General features: G+C 39.1%; 1 protein-coding gene across 6 annotated transcripts in view; it reads left to right on the top strand.

Annotated features, from left to right (window-relative positions):
* The window catches only part of PKHD1 (PKHD1 ciliary IPT domain containing fibrocystin/polyductin), a 484,536-nt gene that overhangs the window by 181,183 nt on the left and 281,861 nt on the right, over positions 1-21,492 (top strand). For all 6 annotated transcript variants that reach the window (XM_518534.6, XM_016955664.3, XM_009451446.4 and 3 more), the window contains 6 exons: positions 3,241-3,451; positions 3,861-4,018; positions 6,340-6,531; positions 9,477-9,602; positions 11,770-11,826; positions 12,089-12,219. In XM_518534.6, the coding sequence (XP_518534.5) occupies positions 3,241-3,451; positions 3,861-4,018; positions 6,340-6,531; positions 9,477-9,602; positions 11,770-11,826; positions 12,089-12,219 (875 nt within the window). The remainder of the gene's footprint in view (positions 1-3,240; positions 3,452-3,860; positions 4,019-6,339; positions 6,532-9,476; positions 9,603-11,769; positions 11,827-12,088; positions 12,220-21,492) is intronic.

Here is a 21,492-nt window from a genome sequence, read left to right as displayed (position 1 = left end):
AGGCATCTTTCATGTTCTTTTCCTCCTACTTTGGCTTCTTGGTCATTGTTCTCCATTTAGGAAGGTAGTAGGGGCTGCCTTATCCCTGCATCTACTGCTGGTACCTGCCATGAGAGTACTGAACACACGGGTTTGAGGGTGTGGGCTTTCATTTAAAACCCCAAGATGTGGGAGTGTACTGTGTCCCATGATGAAATGTGGCAACTGTCTCTGCATGCCGCTCAGAGTCCCATCTGATCAACCGGACACCAAGACATTGGGGTGCTTGTTTCTCTGTCTCATTTGTGATTTTGTGCATTCAGGATGTATTTATGGAACACTTACATGCTAGACACTGTGAAAGGCATTGATGTTGTGACGGTGAACGAACATAGGTATGGTTTTTGCTGTTATGTTTAGTGGGGGAGACAAATTCTAAGTACAGAAATAGAGGCCAAATTGCAGTTGTGTTAAGTGTGAGAAAGGAGACAGCCATGGTGATATGACAGATTATATACAGGGTTTGCCTACTCAGCAAGTCTTGGAGCCTTCTCTCAGGATTAAGTTCTAAAGAATGCAGCCGAGTGAGTTGGTGAGAGAATCTCAGGTGGAGCAGCATCAGGTGACAAAGCCATCTGGAGGGTTCCTCCAAATTATTCCCTCAGGTTCAGTCATAGGTCCTTGTGGTCAAGAGAGAGGGCCTATATCTGAGATTGACCCCATATCTTCTCTGTCATCTTCTTTTCTCTCATCTGTTTCTTTGTGCAAACTTCCTCCCCTACACAAAGCAGCTCAAATAAATGGCCCACAAGCTACCCAGACATACTTGGGAATGCCTAAATCCCAGATGTACACACAGATTTTGCTGAAGGAACGATGTCACTGATCACTACAAGGTTTGTAGGAGGAAGTGAAGATGAAGTATGTTCTGAAATTCACTGAAAAGATCGGGCTTGAGTTGTGCTTTAAAAGGATAGGTGAAGAGAAAGAAGCAAGGACACGAGTGGAAAGGACAAAATTGACCAAAGATTAGAGGCAGGACGATCCTGTTAAATGAGAAGAGGTAAAGAGACTGGGCTTCTTGGAACAGAATTTATTAAGAAATCAGAGACCATAAAGTAGGGTCACATTATGGAGAGTCTTTGAAGTCAAGCAGGAAATTTGAGACTTTGTTACTGAGTATTGCAGGAAAATACTGCAGGTTAATGGACAAAGAAGGGATGTAATTGAAATAACAGCACAAAATTTGTTTAAAAAAAGAACATAAGGAGGAATACTTAAAGGAATAAAAGCTGTTTGCAAGAGGGTCTAGCTCAGATAATTATTACAATAATTTCAAGATGGTAGTAGCTCATCTAAATGTCAATATCTACTATGTAGCTAGAAATATGAGGCCAACACTCATTAAACATCCAGGCTTGATGTTTTAACCATACACATAGAGGTGTTATTTTTGCAATGGGAGTGCATAAGTTATAAGCTAGTTTTACTGCTTTCTAGAGGCTCTGTCAATATTTACAAAGATGTAACTTTTTTTGTTAATAGTTTAAAAATGTACTTCAAAGATTATCTGTGAATTTTTTCATCCATTCAGTGTTGACCATTATTTATAGGAGTAACTAGTTGAGCTAGACCTTTGTGGTCTTTACTCTTGGTTCTGCCATGCGTAGCTTGCATGTTGATAGTCACATAGCAGGTATTTGTTGCATATTAATTGAGAATTGTGAATACTGATCACAGAGTCGGATGGCATTTTGTCTTGGATAAACATTTTTCTGTGCTTAGTAGAGATTTTTCTATGTAGACATTCAAGGATGGGTTATAAAAATTCACATATATATGCATATACATATAAATAAATTTTATTTCATTTTATTGTTTCCAAGGGTTAAGATATACAAACAAGAAATAAAGTTAAAATTATTTTCTTTTGGGATGATTTATGTCTTAATTTTCACCTGCCTTATAATTAGAAATTTTGAACTCTGTACATTTTTTTAAGACAAAATTATTGCCCAAGTAAACTTCAGAAATTACAATATTAACCCAGAGACCTTTCTAAACCTAGAACATTATTGGTACAAGTGCTTATGCAGAGAGAGACAAATAAATAAAGAGGAACGTTTAAAATAATTTGAAAATGATTTATTGTCGGCCACCTCTGTAGTTAGAGATTCAAGTATTATTACTTTACTTTAGTACAACAAGGGAGGACAGTAACTTGCTGCGGGCTAAAGGTAAATTATCATCCATTGCAAAAGGGGAAGGAAATGTACTACAGAAAGAGGAAGGAGTAGGGAGTAAGCCATGTGTTTTCTGAAGTATTCAGATAATGCCTTGAAAAAATCTGTGCCTTGACCCTTGCTGGAAAAGACCAGAATAAACTGTGAGACAGATGACCTTCTTGAATCTTTGATAATTAGAGATTAGCATGCTGGTATGGGGATGGTCAGGCGGGTATGCTGGAGTGTAATACAAACAAAGTTATCTTGAACCACAAGTTCCCCTTCTTCAACTGCATTTAGCAGTCCTATGTTAGATAGGTCTAGTTTTTAGAGTTTGAAGGGATCATTTAATACACGAAGACTTATGACAACTCTAAGAGATAATTTTTGTTTTCCCCTCTATTTTTGTTATTTGTGAAGTCTTCATATTGGAAATTAGTTATAGAGGTCTACATCAGAAAGTCTAATAACCACTTGTTTTTTCTTGGAAAAAAAAGAGGTGGTAAAATTTCATCCTCAAACAGTGTGACACAGAAAAGGAAGAGAAAGGACTAACATACCCTTAGGGTCTATTATGTGGTAAGATCTAAGCTAGATGTTTCATAGATACTATTTCATTGAATCTTTCCAAAACCCTATGATGGAAGACCCTGCTACTTCTGCTTTTAACTGAGGAAACTGAAGCCCATTCATCAAGTTTATTACCCTAAAGAATAGGGTTAGAATATGACAAGATCGTGATTCAAATATAAGTGTAATCTGACCACAATTCTTGTGCTTTTTACACGTTGCTATTCTCTAGTCTGGCTTACTTTTATTGACTTCTTTTTATAGATAAAAAGAAAACCAAGGTCAAACAAAATAAAACAAAACTAACATAAAAACATTGGTGCTTATCTATCCTGAAGCTCGCTTTTCCAGGTCTTATTTTATGGGCTTCTTTGGCTAAATAACATCACGTTTATTAATGATTAAATTAATCACGTTTTGATTAATGATTAAATTATCTGGACAACTTTTCCTCGGGCTGCTTTAGGTTCACTACCAGAAGTAATTGTCACCCGTCTTAGAGCAACTGCCCATGCCCTAGACACAGTGTTGGCTTTAGAAGATGCTGTGGACTGGCACCCTGGGGATGAAGTTGTCATCATCAGTGGAACAGGTGTTAAAGGTGCCAAACCGATGGAAGAGATTGTCACTGTGGAAACTGTGCAGGATACAGACCTCTATCTTAAGTCACCTTTGAGGTACTGAGTGTCAGCTTGGCTAAGTTGACATGGAAGAAGATGAGATCTTAACTGTGTTGGGGTCTGGACATTTGTATTGGGGTCTTTCAATGATATATTTCTTCTGCTTAAATAATGGTAGACACTTTGACAAGAAAATTAAAAAGCATGAAATGTTTTGAAGATTTAGACTTTGTAAGTTAGTTTGTCTTGTCTCTAGAACTTCTGTCTTACACAAATGATTGGGGTGATGATCAGCATAGTTTCTAATTTTCATGTACTTGTGTCTATAGTTCACTATTTGGTATTGAGTTTCTAAAGAAACATGAATAGATCCCCAAAGGAAGAATTATGTTAATCTAGTGGCTTATTATTCCTAGTAAGATTTGGAGTGATGTCCTCAGTTCTATCATCCTCTTTTTTTCCCCAGATATTCTCACAACTTTACAGAGAATTGGGTGGCTGGAGAGCACCATATTTTAAAGGCCACTGTGGCTCTGCTCAGCAGGAGTATTACCATACAAGGAAATCTCACTAATGAGAGGGAGAAGCTGCTTGTTTCATGCCAGGAGGCCAATGCTCCAGAAGGTAGAAGAGTGTTTTGTTGGAAAGTCTAATGAGCAAAAAAGAATATTCTTACTGTCTGATGATAGATGGCATTGCTGTGGTTGACCTCTTTTAAAATAGAATAAGCCCTTAAACTTTGGATGCCCATACTTTTCTGTAATTTTCAGAATGCTCTTGATTGTCATTTCATCCTCCTCCCTGCCCCACTGCCCAACAACCTTGTGAAAAAGATAACAAAAGACAAAAGAAATAAAATATTATTTCTCTGGGGAAAATATTTCTATTAAAGAACTAAATCTGAAGAGTTGAATTACATTTCTGAGTTCAATGTTAAAATTCCAGGCCACTTCTAAGATTCTCAGGAAAGCCATATGCCAGAGTTCTGGGCTCAGGCAGCACATTCTTACTGATTAGACTTGTAGGGCTCCCCCATCCCCGTTTTGGGATTTGTTTTCTGAGTGAACTACCACATACTTTAGGTAAGTGGTAGAAAAATTCAATTTATCTTCTAGTAGAATAGCAGGCACTGAATCACATTGATGTGCCTATTAAGCATCTATTTCAGGGATGGTTAGTTTAGTAGGTCATGTTTTGGTTTCCCAGGCTGTAGATTATGAGGCTTTCACATGTTGTGAAGACATCATTTGTCAACTTTGGTCCAGGATGGTGTGGGTGTCAAGGATGACTTCCAGGCATGAGCTCTGGATGGATGATGAGGCTATTTGCTGGGATGGGAAGAGGAGCAGGTTTTGGGGTGGGAGAGTGGCAATCGTGAGTTTAATTTTGTATATGTCGTAACTGAGATGCCAGGCCAGCCAACTGTGTAGAGATGTCTGGTAATGTGTGGAGCCTGGAAGAAAAGTCAAAGGGAGCTGGAGTTAAAGATTTGAGTTGTGTCTAAATATAGGTGCATGTGAGTAAAATGTTGTCATGTGGTTGGGTGTGGGAAGTTGTTAGAAGTAGAGAGGCAGTTTGGCCTCACCTCCCTCCCTACAAATCATCTACTCACAAATGTGTCATTCTAAAAAGAATGTTTGGATAACAGTGGGTTCACTTCCATCAACTGCCCAACTTTATCAATTCTGCAGAATTGGGATCTACATTCTATTCAAACTTCCTTGGTATTGTGAGATCATATTTTGCCAAATATTGCATTTGATCATGCTGCCAGTGAGATCATGCTTCTAGGTTTAAGCCATTATAAATCCATTAGCCCCAAATGGAAAACATCCTTGATTTCATCACAAATCGTAAATACAACTACAATATTCTCAAAATAAGTCATTCCTTTTCTGTGTGGGGCTGGAGTGTGGAACAAGGTAGCTGAATTTAATAACACAAGGCCTGTCCATTTGAAAATCTTATGGATCAGTGGCACAAATAATCAAATTGTGATAAGGCATACAAATATAAATATCTCTTCATTCACCTCTTCTCTGGGTAATAGCAAATGACTGAATTCTGAAATTTACTGTGATATGATACAGTGTTTTATATTATTGGTGCTTCTTTGGATCATTAACATGAAAAATCTTTATTATCCATTGGAGAGATGATTTATTCTCCAGATTAGTTTGTACCACCAAATGCCATGTATCAACAGAAGGTGCCCTGGATCCTGAGGTCACAACATTTTGGTAGCAATAGTAGTTGTGTGTGTTAGGTCCAGGTGGTTTGCTGCCCTCCCTGGCATTCATAGTTGTGTGTGTTAGTTCAGGTGGTTGCTGTCCTCACTGGCATTTGTAGTTGTGTGTGTTAGGCTCAGGTTGCTGCTGTCCTCATTAGTGGCACAGCTGGGGAAGTAGGTGTTGGTGCAGGAGCTGCTCAGTTGCTTCTCTGGAGTCCTTTGACATTTCTGTGGTAGCGTTATTGCTAAGTCCCCAAACCATAAAACAGCACAGTAATGGGGAAACCTCATTGGACAGCTTAAGATTAAAAAGTGCTGTTATTATATTCAGTGCTAACATGTCTTTCCTACAATTATCAACCACAAGAAGGTCATTTTATTGCACATTTCCTCCAGAGGATCTTTTAGATTGAAATAAGCATCTATTTAGGTTGGGTTTGTGGGTTATAGTTTGACTCTTTGTGACAGTAATTAAGGTGATTGATTTGGGAGTTTCTTGAAAAAATAGAATGAAGGCAACATCATGTCCTGTTTATCAGATCTTTTAATTAATAATCTACAGAGGAGAATCAAAGAAAAGGGGAAATAAGATTATTAAATGAAATAAACAGTAATGGTTTTTCCTTGGTGCTGACAGTACCTTTCAAACTGGGAGATTTGTCTGGAAGCATGTTCTACATGCTTTAGGTTCTGTGGACTTTATTTTGTGTTTCAGGTAATCTGCAGCACTGTTTGTATTCCATGAGTGAGAAGATGCTAGGATCCAGGGATATAGGAGCCAGAGTGATCGTTCAGTCCTTCCCAGAAGAGCCCAGCCAGGTCCAGTTGAAGGGAGTGCAGTTTCAAGTCTTGGGGCAAGCCTTCCATAAGCATCTGAGCTCACTCACTCTGGTGGGAGCTATGAGAGGTAAGGGGGTCCGGACCTAGGACCTTCTCATGTTTCTTTCTCCCATGTTTAAGGCACTACATGCATGGTGGAATGACAGATGATATGTGGGATTTGAGGGATTTAGAGATGGATAATTGTTATATTCTAGGTCTATGGTTCCCAAACTTTAGTATGCCTAAACAAATCACTTGTGGAGCTTATTAAAATTCAGAGTTATAGACCTTACCCCAACAAATTCTGGTCTAAGGTAGGCTTAGGAATGTGTATTTTAAATATACAAACCTTTTGATTCTGGAACAGGCAGTCCAAGGAGTCCACTTTGAGAACTATCACTATAATACAGCACACAAGAGTGAACCACACAATCCTGTGTTTTGAATTCTGTCTCTACCACTTACTAGCTTTGTGACTACAGGTGAATTGGCATTACATTATCAACACTGTGGGAGCCCAGGCACTTCTATGTAAAGTTGTCCTAAATCAGAGGCATCTTTTGCCTGGGGAAATGAGGGGGAATGGGCTGAAACCCAGGTGCTTTTTCTGGAAATGAGGAGCAGTTACATGTGCAGATCTTGGCCAGACATGAAGATATAAGAAGGGAGCAGGAAACATCAAATTCAGGTGAGAACAACTAGGCGAAAAACAAGATCAGAATCAGAAAAACAGAATGTGACCAAATGCACTGATAAAAGTTCTAAAATAAAAGTTGAATGTAGGAACATCCAGGGCAAAAACTCATTACCAAAAGCTGATACGCAGAGAATCACAGAATGGGGGTGCAGATGCCAAGTCAGGAGGACAGCAGCTCCATTTCTGAGTAATCCTCCCCATTCATCAGCACTTTCAACACCCACACATTCAAGCTTTGCCTTCTTTAAAGAGGCTGTGCCCCAGGGGTTCAGAGGTTGATGCCTGACAAAGGACATCAGGGCATACTCTGTGGTTCAGGTGGCTTTTGAGAGATGCTAGGATTCTAACAGGTAATTGCAGAGTAATCCTTCAGGTCATTGAGGGCAGGATTCTGAACTGCCAGAAGCAACATTTTCCTTCATTTCAAATTATCTGCATGCTAAGGACGTCTATTTCTTCTAATTTTTCCAATCTTTTTAAATTTATTTGAGTCATTTCAGAGGATGGCTCCGCATATGGCCTCTCTGCTAGTGCTTCGGATTGATTAGTATCTTTATTTCCTTCTCTCTGGTTCTTTGGTCAGCTGTATATAGTACTGCAGAATATTTGACATGTGGGCAATTCAGTAAAAAAGAGGGTAGCTGTCACAAATAAGTTATCAATTGAACATAATCAAAGCCCTTCCTTGATCAAATTTTACCTAACCTATCTCTCCCACCTCTGTTTCAATCAGAGTAGCTGCACACTCATCTATTTTTATAGATATTTTATATTTTAGGTTTTATTTGAAAAAGAGTTCAGTGCTTAAAAAATAAAAGTTTGAAAATTGCTGCATTAATACATTTATTACCTTTAAATCCCTGTTAAAATGCAGAGGCTAGAAACTTTTGGAATGCTCATTAAGGAATCTTTTATTGTTTAACACCCTGAAGCCCCTCATGTCCTACACAGCTAATTACTCCCAGCTACCAGAGTTAGAAAGCATTGGGATCTTTGAACAGTACTTTTTAAAAAATTTAATTTAATTTTAAGTTCTAGGGTACATGTGCAGGATGTGCAGGTTTGTTACATAAGTAAATGTTGCACAGTACTTTTTAAAGGTTCACCAATCCCAGTATTCCACCCATAAGAGCTACACAAACACATAAGTACTTACTGGTTGTTCACATGGTCAGGCCTATGCTGTTTGGGTGATATGGTGAAGATTCTGTGCACTATGGGCCGTGTTTTCTACAGAAGTAGATATGGATGGGTTAATTTATTGGGGTGGATCCTTGATGAGCAATGTGAGGGCATCTAGTAGTAGGAGAGCTGAGATTGAGGGGAATGTGGAGATCCAGTGTTGATAGTGATGTTAAAGTTTAGAATTTTTTGGATAGTCCCAACTGTAAAAGTCAAATTATTCTGTAAACTAAAGTAACTTTTCTAATATCCCAACACTTGGCATCTGTATCTTTCTCACTACCTAGTAATAATACAAAGCTCCCTTTTTAGGATTTATAGTTTAATTATTCAAATAATGGATTTTTATTATTTTAATGTCAGTTTCCTCCATCAGAATGCAAATACATGAATGCAGAGGTTAGTTAGTTTCATTCATCTTTATGTTTCCAGCACAATGCAATGCACAATTCCTGAAACATATAGTTGATACTCAGTAATTGTGTATTCATTGACTCATCTAGGCCTCGTAACCAGATCTGGGGATCATAGAATATGCCTATGGAACCAGTGTAATGATTTTCCTAATTGTCAATTTTTTAGCATAGTAGAGGATAGCTTCCTCTTTAGTTGTATAAACCTATCCAGTTCAAATGTGAGAGTCATGATCCTCAGGCCAACCTTTGACCTTGCTTACAGTTAGGAATGAGTCTCTGGCTATCTTGGGCCAAGAATATTATTGCCTGATAAATTATAAATATTAATTCACAGCTCCAGGTTTCAAAGATCAAGGCTGGCCCATAAGCAGTGCTCTTCACGTTATCCTTAACTTCTCATCTGCTGTATTATGATGAAAGCTGATACTAAAGATGATAGCCAGTTGGAAATCTTGACAGCCATGAGTTCTTTTATTGTTTAGACATACTTTGTCTTTCTCAGATTGTTTTTTTTTTTTCTAACACTTGATTGTTGAATTTCACCCTTTTTATTATTGAGGCCCATTGGTTTGAGTTACTCATTCTCTTGATTCGATTGCTGCTTCTAACTTCTTATCTCCTGAGTTTCATTATTGTGTGGGAGAATGTCTTTAGCTACAGTGTAGGTTGCTCTAAATATGGTCAACAGAATCTCAGGAGCCATATCTAATTTTTACTTTACTCTTTCCTATTCAGAGTCTTTCATACAGGGCTGCACAGTGAGGAACTCCTTCAGTAGAGGCCTCAGCATGTGCGGGACCTTGGGCCTGAAGGTGGACAGTAATGTATTCTACAATATTTTAGGTCATGCACTGCTAGTTGGTAAGTAAAACAAGCTTGTTTAATTTCTGCATTCTTGTGTAGGACACAGTTTTTCACAATGAATTCTCCCCAAATTTCTAATTCCTAATTTATAAAAATATTGGCCTTATGATCACTAGAAATGGGCTACAGTAAAATATTTTAAATTTAAATGTAGTCATCACTGATTGGCTTACTAAACTTTACCTATAGGATACTGATCTTTTAAAGGTTAGTTCAGGTTAATAAGTGTATAATGGGAAGTTTTAAAGTTTACTACCAGTAATTTTCACAATAATTCTAAGTCACATACATATGTCTTTGTATAGTCTTACAGACTGTCAAACTTGGATGTTGGCCAAGGATTTAAAAATCTGGAATTCTCTTCTTAATAGAATTCAAGCCCCTGTGGCTTGCTGAAGAAGCCCATGTTTCAGAATCTTCAACTGATCAACTCTATCTACTTCTGTTTCCTAAAGTTCATTCCCCTTGCGAAACTCAGAATTATCCTTAAAAATCTCAGATTGCATCATATCACTTCTCTCCTTTGAGATTCTTATTGCTTTTAAAATAGAATCCCAAACTTTTCACCAGACTTAAAAGATCCCTTCAGTGATTTTGTCTCTGTTAACTTATGTAAACTTGTTTTGTTCTTTTTCTCTTTCTCCATACTCTAGTGACATTAAAATATTTTATTTTAGTTGCTTCAAAAGACCACACTTTTTCCTTCCTCAGGGTCTTTGCACAAGCTCTCTGGCTCTGTTCATGCCACTTACTCTTCTCTTGCAACATTCTCTCTCCCAGACAAGTCCTTCTGTTTAAGCTCTTTAAGTGCCAATCAGTACTTCTTGATTTAAAATTATATACCACATTTCTGGTCATCTGATTGTCTTTATACCACCGGATTTCTTGAGGACATTGTCTCCTGAACACTTAGCATATTAACTAGTGCATTGTAGATCTATTAGTTGAAAGAAATGAATGAATTAAGAAACAAAGGGTCTCCAGTTTTATCAGAATAAAAAAGTAAATCAGAGGTTTTCACTGAAAGTAAGAATATAACTGTATTTGTTAAATACCGTTTGATATTTAATTCTATAGTATCATCAGTGGGAAAAATACATGTTTCATTTAAGAACAATCTGTTGAGATAAAAGCTATAAAAGTTCTATCCTGAGATGGAAACTGTCTAGTGAGAAAATATGAATCAGATACATTTGCTTTAAAACATACTCTAGCTCTAAAAGACAAAAAACTAAGGGTAACTGAGGTGATCAGGTGCAGAAAAATCTTTTGATTAGAAAAGGACAGCCACAGGGAAGTCAACTAACAGATGTAGGATTGACTTTGTTTGTTCCTATGTTTGTCTGTGCAAGGGAAAAGGTGAAACATCAAGGAGAAATTGAGAAAGGTATCCTAACAGTATTACCTTAGCAGAAAACAGTTATGTGGAATAGATATTAACTATGCAAAGAAGAAAACCTGTAGGCGGAATTTAGCCTTTAGTGCTTGAATGTTGTGAATTATAAGCTTTTGACATCTATTGTATTACAAGTGAGGGAATTAAAATTTTTGTTTATTGATGTGTGGTGGGTAAAGCACTCAATCTCACACATAACAAGTATGCAAACCCAGACCCATGAAATGGCATGAGGAAGCCTAGATACTTAAAGACTTTGTAATGAAGGGTTCTTTGGGGCAGCTCTTTATTGATAGCCCTTAAGTGACTAATTTCTCTATTAGCATGGCCCATGCTTGCTCTTCTATTCCAACCTCAGTGGTTTGGGTGAGAAGGTCCTAGATGTTGTCCATCCTGTTCCTACAGGACATTTCAGATCTTCCAAGGGAAGGTGAGGGCATGCAGATAGCAGGTGGCCAGTTTGAACAGCTAGGAATGGGGTTGGTGTTGACACAGGATATGTGGCACTTAACAGTGGAGATAGTCACTTAGACTCCTCTTCAAAAGTAAAACAGATCTATTTTTCTGTTCTTTTTATTTAAAATGAACTTCTGATTCCTGATACTCTAGAACTGAAGAGTACATAAGATCTGTATCTCTTTCCCTGATTTACAGATAAAAACACAAAAACAAAATCAAAACAACCCACACCCAAAGTAGTGTTGCAGCATCTCTTGTTTTCCTAAGTGACATAAAATATACTCAAGTAATGGGGTCTTTTGTTCTCAGGGACATGCATGGAGATGAGATATATCTCCTGGGAGGCAATTCATGGAAGGAAAGATGGTAAATATGTAAATTGATTTTAAATCTATTACAGTGTATTTAAAATTGTCATATATTTTATAGACAAGCCTGATGGCAAAATGTTAGGTCTCTTAAGTTTATTGTGCATACTAAATATTTTCTAAATACACACACACACATATATATATATATATATGAAATGCATTGTGTGAGCTCTGATGTGTATTAGTAGAATCAAGGGTGTTGAGTTGAGTACATTTTAATTATGTTTGTGGATCCCCTGGGTTTGTTGAAACATCAGACTGGTCAGGACATGGAAATATAATAAGAAACAACGTGATCATCCGGGTTTCTGGTGCTGAGGGACTCTCCAATCCTGAAATGTTGACACCATCTGGCATCTATATCTGCAGTCCCACCAATGTTATAGAGGTAAGATCTTCAGCTCTACCAGGAAGACCAGAACTGAGAGGGCATAAAGTTCTTTCTCAATCAGGGGTGTCCAAACTTTTGGCTTCCCTGGGCCACATTGGAAGAATAATTGCCATTGGAAGAATTGGGTCACACATAAAATGCACTAACGCTAATGACAGCTGATGAGCTGAGAAAAAATTGTAAAACAAATCTCGGAGGAGCCAAGATGGCCGAATAAGAACAGCTCCGGTCTACAGCTCCCAGCGTGAGCGACGCAGAAGACGGTGATTTCTGCATTTCCATCTGAGGTACCGGGTTCATCTCACTAGGGAGTGCCAGACAGTGGGCGCAGGCCAGTGGGTGCGCGCACTGTGCGCGAGCCGAAGCAGGGCGAGGCATTGCCTCACCTGGGAAGCGCAAGGGGTCAGGGAGTTCCCTTTCCTAATCAAAGAAAGGGGTGACGGACGGCACCTGGAAAATCGGGTCACTCCCACCCGAATACTGCGCTTTTCCGACGGGCTTAAAAAACGGTGTACCACGAGATTATAACCCGCACCTGGCTCGGAGGGTCCTACCCCATGGAATCTCGCTGATTGCTAGCACAGCAGTCTGAGATCAAACTGCAAGGCGGCAGCGAGGCTGGGGGAGGGGCGCCTGCCATTGCCCAGGCTTGCTTAGGTAAACAAAGCAGCCAGGAAGCTCGAACTGGGTGGAGCCCACCACAGCTCAAGGAGGCCTGCCTGCCTCTCTAGGCTTCACCTCTGGGGGCAGGGCACAGACAAACAAAAAGACAGCAGTAACCTCTGCAGACTTAAATGTCCCTGTCTGACAGCTTTGAAGAGAGCAGTGGTTCTCCCAGCACGCAGCTGGAGATCTGAGAAGGGGCAGACTGCCTCCTCAAGTGGGTCCCTGACCCCTGACCCCCGAGCAGCCTAACTGGGAGGCACCCCCCAGCAGGGGCACACTGACACCTCACACGGCAGGGTATTCCAACAGACCTGCAGCTGAGGGTCCTGTCTGTTAGAAGGAAAACTAACAAACAGAAAGGACATCCACACCGAAAACCCATCTGTACATCACCATCATCAAAGACCAAAAGTAGATAAAACCACAAAGATGGGGAAAAAACAGAACAGAAAAACGGGAAACTCTAAAATGCAGAGCGCCTCTCCTCCTCCAGAGGAACGCAGTTCCTCACCAGCAACGGAACAAAGCTGGATGGAGAATGATTTTGACGAGCTGAGAGAAGAAGGCTTCAGACGATCAAATTACTCTGAGCTACGGGAGGACATTCAAACCAAAGGCAAAGAAGTTGAAAACTTTGAAAAAAATTTAGAAGAATGTATAACTAGAATAACCAATACAGAGAAGTGCTTAAAGGAGCTGATGGAGCTGAAAACCAAGGCTCGAGAACTATGTGAAGAATGCAGAAGCCTCAGGAGCCGATGCGATCAACTGGAAGAAAGGGTATCAGCAATGGAAGATAAATTAATGAAACGAAGCGAGAAGGGAAGTCTAGAGAAAAAAGAATAAAAAGAAATGAGCAAAGCCTCCAAGAAATATGGGACTATGTGAAAAGACCAAATCTACGTCTGATTGGTGTACCTGAAAGTGATGCGGAGAATGAAACCAAGTTGGAAAACACTCTGCAGGATATTATCCAGGAGAACTTCCCCAATCTAGCAAGGCAGGCCAACGTTCAGATTCAGGAAATACAGAGAACGCCACAAAGATACTCCTCGAGAAGAGCAACTCCAAGACACATAATTGTCAGATTCATCAAAGTTGAAATGAAGGAAAAAATGTTAAGGGCAGCCAGACAGAAAGGTCGGGTTACCCTCAAAGGGAAGCCCATCAGACTAACAGCGGATCTCTCGGCAGAAACCCTACAAGCCAGAAGAGAGTGGGGGCCAATATTCAACATTCTTAAAGAAAAGAATTTTCAACCCAGAATTTCATATCCAGCCAAACTAAGCTTCATAAGTGAAGGAGAAATAAAATACTTTACAGACAAGCAAATGCTGACCGATTTTGTCACCACCAGGCCTGCCCTAAAAGAGCTCCTGAAGGAAGCGCTAAACATAGAAAGGAACAACCGGTACCAGCCGCTGCAAAATCATGCCAAAATGTAAAGACCATCAAGACTAGGAAGAAACTGCATCAACTAACGAGCAAAATCACCAGCTAACATCATAATGACAGGATCAAATTCACACATAACAATATTAACTTTAAATGTAAATGGACTAAATTCTCCAATTAAAAGACACAGACTGGCAAGTTGGATAAAGAGTCAAGACCCATCAGTGTGCTGTATTCAGGAAACCCATCTCATGTGCAGAGACACACATAGGCTCAAAATAAAGGGATGGAGGAAGATCTACCAAGCAAATGGAAAACAAAAAAAGGCAGGGGTTGCAATCCTAGTCTCTGATAAAACAGACTTTAAACCAACAAAGATCAAAAGAGACAAAGAAGGCCATTACATAATGGTAAAGGGATCAATTCAACAAGAGGAGCTAACTATCCTAAATATATATGCACCCAATACAGGAGCACCCAGATTCATAAAGCAAGTCCTGAGTGACCTACAAAGAGACTTAGACTCCCACACATTAATAATGGGAGACTTTAACACCCCACTGTCAACATTAGACAGATCAACGAGACAGAAAGTCAACAAGGATACCCGGGAATTGAACTCAGCTCTGCACCAAGCGGACCTAATAGACATCTACAGAACTCTCCACCCCAAATCAACAGAATATACATTTTTTTCAGCACCACACCACACCTATTCCAAAATTGACCACATACTTGGAAGTAAAGCTCTCCTCAGCAAATGTAAAAGAACAGAAATTATAACAAACTATCTCTCAGACCACAGTGCAATCAAACTAGAACTCAAGATTGAGAATCTCACTCAAAGCCGCTCAATTACATGGAAACTGAACAACCTGCTCCTGAATGACTGCTGGGTACATAACGAAATGAAGGCAGAAATAAAGATGTTCTTTGAAACCAACGAGAACAAAGACACAACATACCAGAATCTCTGGGACACATTCAAAGCAGTGTGCAGAGGGAAATTTATAGCACTAAATGCCCACAAGAGAAAGCAGGAAAGATCCAAAATTGACACCCTAACATCACAACTAAAAGAACTAGAAAAGCAAGAGCAAACACATTCAAAAGCTAGCAGAAGGCAAGAAATAACTAAAATCAGAGCAGAACTGAAGGAAATAGAGACACAAAAAACCCTTCAAAAAATTAATGAATCCAGGAGCTGGTTTTTTGAAAGGATCAACAAAATTGATAGACCGCTAGCAAGACTAATAAAGAAAAAAAGAGAGAAGAATCAAATAGACGCAATAAAAAATGATAAAGGGGATATCACCACCGATCCCACAGAAATACAAACTACCATCAGAGAATACTACAAACACCTCTACGCAAATAAACTAGAAAATCTAGAAGAAATGGATACATTCCTCGACACATACACTCTCCCAAGACTAAACCAGGAAGAAGTTGAATCTCTGAATAGACCAATAACAGGAGCTGAAATTGTGGCAATAATCAATAGTTTACCAACCAAAAAGAGTCCAGGACCAGATGGATTCACAGCCGAATTCTACCAGAGGTACAAGGAGGAACTGGTACCATTCCTTCTGAAACTATTCCAATCAATAGAAAAAGAGGGAATCCTCCCTAACTCATTTTATGAGGCCAGCATCATTCTGATACCAAAGCCTGGCAGAGACACAACCAAAAAAGAGAATTTTAGACCAATATCCTTGATGAACATTGATGCAAAAATCCTCAATAAAATACTGGCAAACCGAATCCAGCAGCACATCAAAAAGCTTATCCACCATGATCAAGTGGGCTTCATCCCTGGGATGCAAGGCTGGTTCAACATACGCAAATCAATAAATGTAATCCAGCATATAAACAGAGCCAAAGACAAAAACCACATGATTATCTCAATAGATGCAGAAAAAACCTTTGACAAAATTCAACAACCCTTCATGCTAAAAACTCTCAATAAATTAGGTATTTATGGGACATATTTCAAAATAATAAGAGCTATCTATGACAAACCCACAGCCAATATCATACTGAATGGGCAAAAACTGGAAGCATTCCCTTTGAAAACTGGCACAAGACAGGGATGCCCTCTCTCACCGCTCCTATTCAACATAGTGTTGGAAGTTCTGGCCAGGGCAATCAGGCAGGAGAAGGAAATAAAGGGTATTCAATTAGGAAAAGAGGAAGTCAAATTGTCCCTGTTTGCAGACGACATGATTGTTTATCTAGAAAACCCCATCGTCTCAGCCCAAAATCTCCTTAAGCTGATAAGCAACTTCAGCAAAGTCTCAGGATACAAAATCAATGTACAAAAATCACAAGCATTCTTATACACCAACAACAGACAAACAGAGAGCCAAATCATGAGTGAACTCCCATTCACAATTGCTTCAAAGAGAATAAAATACCTAGGAATCCAACTTACAAGGGATGTGAAACACCTCTTCAAGGAGAACTACAAACCACTGCTCAAGGAAATAAAAGAGGATACAAACAAATGGAAGAACATTCCTTGCTCATGGGTAGGAAGAATCAATATCGTGAAAATGGCCATACTGCCCAAGGTAATTTACAGATTCAATGCCATCCCCATCAAGCTACCAATGACTTTCTTCACAGAATTGGAAAAAATTACTTTAAAGTTCATATGGAACCAAAAGAGAGCCCGCATCACCAAGTCAATCCTAAGCCAAAAGAACAAAGCTGGAGGCATCACACTACCTGACTTCAAACTATACTACAAGGCTACAGTAACCAAAACAGCATGGTACTGGTACCAAAACAGAAATATAGATCAATGGAACACAACAGAGCCCTCAGAAATAACGCCGCTTACCTACAACTATCTGATCTTTGACAAACCTGAGAAAAACAAGCAATGGGGAAAGGATTCCCTATTTAATAAATGGTGCTGGGAAAACTGGCTAGCCATATGTAGAAAGCTGAAACTGGATCCCTTCCTTACACCTTATACAAAAATCAATTCAAGATGGATTAAAGATTTAAACGTTAGACCTAAAACCATAAAAACCCTAGAAGAAAACCTAGGCATTACCATTCAGGACATAGGCGTGGGCAAGGACTTCATGTCCAAAACATCATAAGCAATGGCAACAAAAGCCAAAATTGACAAATGGGATCTAATTAAACTAAAGAGCTTCTGCACAGCAAAAGAAACTACCATCAGAGTGAATAGGCAACCTACAACATGGGAGAAAATTTTCGCAACCTACTCATCTGACAAAGGGCTAATATCCAGAATCTACAGTGAACTCAAACAAATTTACAAGAAAAAAACAAACAACCCCATCAAAAAGTGGGCGAAGGACATGAACAGGCACTTCTCAAAAGAAGACATTTATGCAGCCAAAAAACACATGAAAAAATGCTCATCATCACTGGCCATCAGAGAAATGCAAATCAAAACCACTATGAGATATCATCTCACACCAGTTAGAATGGCAATCATTCAAAAGTCAGGAAACAACAGGTGCTGGAGAGGATGTGGAGAAATAGTAACACTTTTAAACTGTTGGTGGGACTGTAAACTAGTTCAACCATTGTGGAAGTCAGTGTGGCGATTCCTCAGGGATCTAGAACTAGAAATACCATTTGACCCAGCCATCCCATTACTGGGTATATACCCAAATGACTATAAATCATGCTGCTATAAAGACACATGCACACGTATGTTTATTGCGGCATTATTCACAATAGCAAAGACTTGGAACCAACCCAAATGTCCAACAATGATAGACTGGATTAAGAAAATGTGGCACATATACACCATGGAATACTATGTAGCCATAAAAAATGATGAGTTCATATCCTTTGTAGGGACATGGATGAAATTGGAAACCATCATTCTCAGTAAACTATCGCAAGAACAAAAAACCAAACACCGCATATTCTCACTCATAGGTGGGAATTGAACAATGAGATCACATGGACACAGGAAGGGGAATATCATACTCTGGGGACTGTGGTGGGGAGGGGGGAGGGGGGAGGGATAGCATTGGGAGATATACCTAATGCTAGATGACGAGTTAGTGGGTGCAGCGCACCAGCATGGCACATGTATACATATGTAACTAAACTGCACAATGAGCACATGTACCCTAAAACTTAAAGTATAATAAAAAACAAAAAAAAAACAAATCTCATAATGTGTTAAGAAAGTTGATGAATTTGTGTTTGGCCACATTCAAAGCCATCTTGGGCTGCATGTGACCTGTGGGCTGCCAGTTGGACAAGCTTGCTCCAAAAGTTCTTTAAGGTGGCAGCGTTAGTGGTAGTGTGGTATGAAATGTTTACTTGCTGCATATTAGTATCAAGAAAATAATTTATAATTTTGCATTAAACAAGTGCTTTAGGATAAATGTAAGCATTCCTCTCAGGATTTCTGGAAACACTTTTTTGAAGCAATAGGTAATGGAGCAAAACAAAGTAGATATTGATCGTTTCCTGGTCATTTAGGTAATGCAAACTAAAATATCTCCCTGAACTACCCACTCTGGGTGCTGATTTTTGTCTCACTTGATTCCAATACCAATTTCTTTTTAAACCTTCACTGTCTTACTATGTTAATGTGGCCATATTTTGTCCTTTAAGAGTGTTCAAAACTGAGACATGAGGTGTATAAGGTCATGTCAGATTCCAGGAGGATGAAGTCCACTTCAATAACCTTGATTTTTAAAATCCCATTATTCAGTACAACTTAACATTGGTTTCCCTTGGCACATTTCTGTTTAAACATTTAAGAAATTAATTTTTGGGGGGACAATGTAGCTGTAGACCTGAGTGAACAAGTGCATCAGAGTAGTGGCAAGACATTTCATTTCCCCTTTTCTAATTATTTTATCCCATGGATCTTCTATCAAAGGAGTTAAGGGCCTCACTCTTTCAGGAAACTCCTCTGAGCATCCACTATGTCATTACGCTGAGTTTCTAAGGAACTCAGAGGATGAGCCTCTTTCTCACTGATCATCTGTTTTTAATTACCTTCAGCTGAATAACCCCTAGTAAAAGTAGTGGTTATCTCTTCAACCTTCCTTAGATTCTTAATTATGTTTGTTCCAAGCACAGCACTTACACACCATTTTAGGTGCCTAATGGGAGTGGCTAATAGGGCCAGTAAGCAAAGGAAGCAGAACTACACGGACTGTAGGAACCCAGATCCCAGATCCAGGACAGCTGGAGCTGCATTTAACTTGTTGGCAACTACAGGCCAAAAATCCTAATGATAATTAGGATTTTTTTGTTGTTATTTTAAACTTTTAATTTTAAAATAATTTCAGACTCACAAGAAGCTGCGTAAATAAAAGAGTTCCTATGTGCCCTTTCTATGTCTGCAAGCTTTTGGGCTTAAGAAACCATGTTTTTGTGTACTTTTCTGGGTAGCATAATGTTGACTACATCAAATGCCTAGAGGAAAGTAAACCCTCAGGGTTGCCCAGCTCACCCTGCTGTGTGAAGCTGGAATGTCCTTGTCTCACTGGGTAGTATGTGGTCTGCTGGACAGGAGTGCTGGCCACTGGCTGACAAGAAGAAGGGTTGAGCTGGCTGCAGGTGCAGAGATCCAGAGGGTAATCTGAAAAGCTGTGGGTTGTGTGAGCCTTTGCAAAATGACCTGTAGAATAATACCCAGTCAGCAATGGAAAAATTGAGTCTGCAACTAGCTGCTTGCTCTCCCTTCAATGCTTTCCATTTCCCTTCATTTACTTTCTTACTCTTGTATCTGCTTTACAAAATTAGAAAAAAAATACAATGCATATGTTTTGAGAATGGAGTTTTAGGTTAAACTGGTAATGTAGATTCATTAGGTATATTCCTGACATATTCATCCTTGGTGACCTTAAAGTTCTTTTTTTTTTTTTAAGTTTTTTAAAATTTTATTATTATACTTTAAGTTTTAGGGTACATGAGCACATTGTGCAGGTTGGTTACATATGTATACATGTGCCATGCTGGTGTGCTGCACCCACTAACTTGTCATCTAGCATTAGGTATATCTCCCAATGCTATTCCTCCCCCCTCCCCCCACCCCACAACAGTCCCGAGAGTGTGATGTTCCCCTTCCTGTGTCCATGTGATCTCATTGTTCAATTCCCACCTATGAGTGAGAATATGCGGTGTTTGGTTTTTTGTTCTTGCGATAGTTTACTGACAATGATGATTTCCAATTTCATCCATGTCCCTACAAAGGACATGAACTCATCATTTTTTATGGCTGCATAGTATTCCATGGTGTATATGTGCCACATTTTCTTAATCCAGTCTATCATTGTTGGACATTTGGGTTGGTTCCAAGTCTTTGCTATTGTGAATAATGCCTCAATAAACATACGTGTGCATGTGTCTTTATAGCAGCATGATTTATAGTCCTTTGGGTATATACCCAGTAATGGGATGGCTGGGTCAAATGTTATTTCTAGTTCTAGATCCCTGAGGAATCGCCACACTGACTTCCACAATGGTTGAACTAGTTTACAATCCCACCAACAGTGTAAAAGTGTTCCTATTTCTCCACATCCTCTCCAGCACCTGTTGTTTCCTGACTTTTTAATGATTGCCATTCTAACTGGTGTGAGATGGTATGTCATTGTGGTTTTGATTTGCATTTCTCTGATGGCCAGTGATGATGAGCATTTTTTCATGTGTTTTTTGGCTGCATAAATGTCTTCTTTTGAGAAGTGTCTGTTCATGTCCTTCGCCCACTTTTTGATGGGGTTGTTTGTTTTTTTCTTGTAAATTTGTTTGAGTTCATTATAGATTCTGGAAATTAGCCCTTTGTCAGATGAGTAGGTTGCGAAAATTTTCTCCCATTTTGTAGGTTGCCTGTTGACTCTGATGGTAGTTTCTTTTGCTGTGCAGAAGCTCTTTAGTTTAATTAGATCCCATTTGTCAATTTTGGCTTTTGTTGCCATTGCTTATGATGTTTTAGACATGAAGTCCTTGCCCATGCCTATGTCCTGAATGGTAATGCCTAGGTTTTCTTCTAGGGTTTTTATGGTTTTAGGTCTAACGTTTAAGTCTTTAATCCATCTTGAATTGATTTTTGAATAAGGTGTAAGGAAGGGATCCAGTTTCAGCTTTCTACATATGGCTAGCTAATTTTCCCAGCACCATTTATTAAATAGGGAATCCTTTCCCCATTGCTTGTTTTTGTCAGGTTTGTCAAAGATCAGATAGTTGTAGATA

This window comes from Pan troglodytes, chromosome 5 (assembly GCF_028858775.2).
Source record: "Pan troglodytes isolate AG18354 chromosome 5, NHGRI_mPanTro3-v2.0_pri, whole genome shotgun sequence".
In the NCBI taxonomy this organism is placed as follows: Eukaryota; Metazoa; Chordata; class Mammalia; order Primates; family Hominidae; genus Pan; species Pan troglodytes.
Note: the sequence above shows the minus strand (reverse complement) of the source record. Positions and strands in the feature narration are given on the sequence as shown.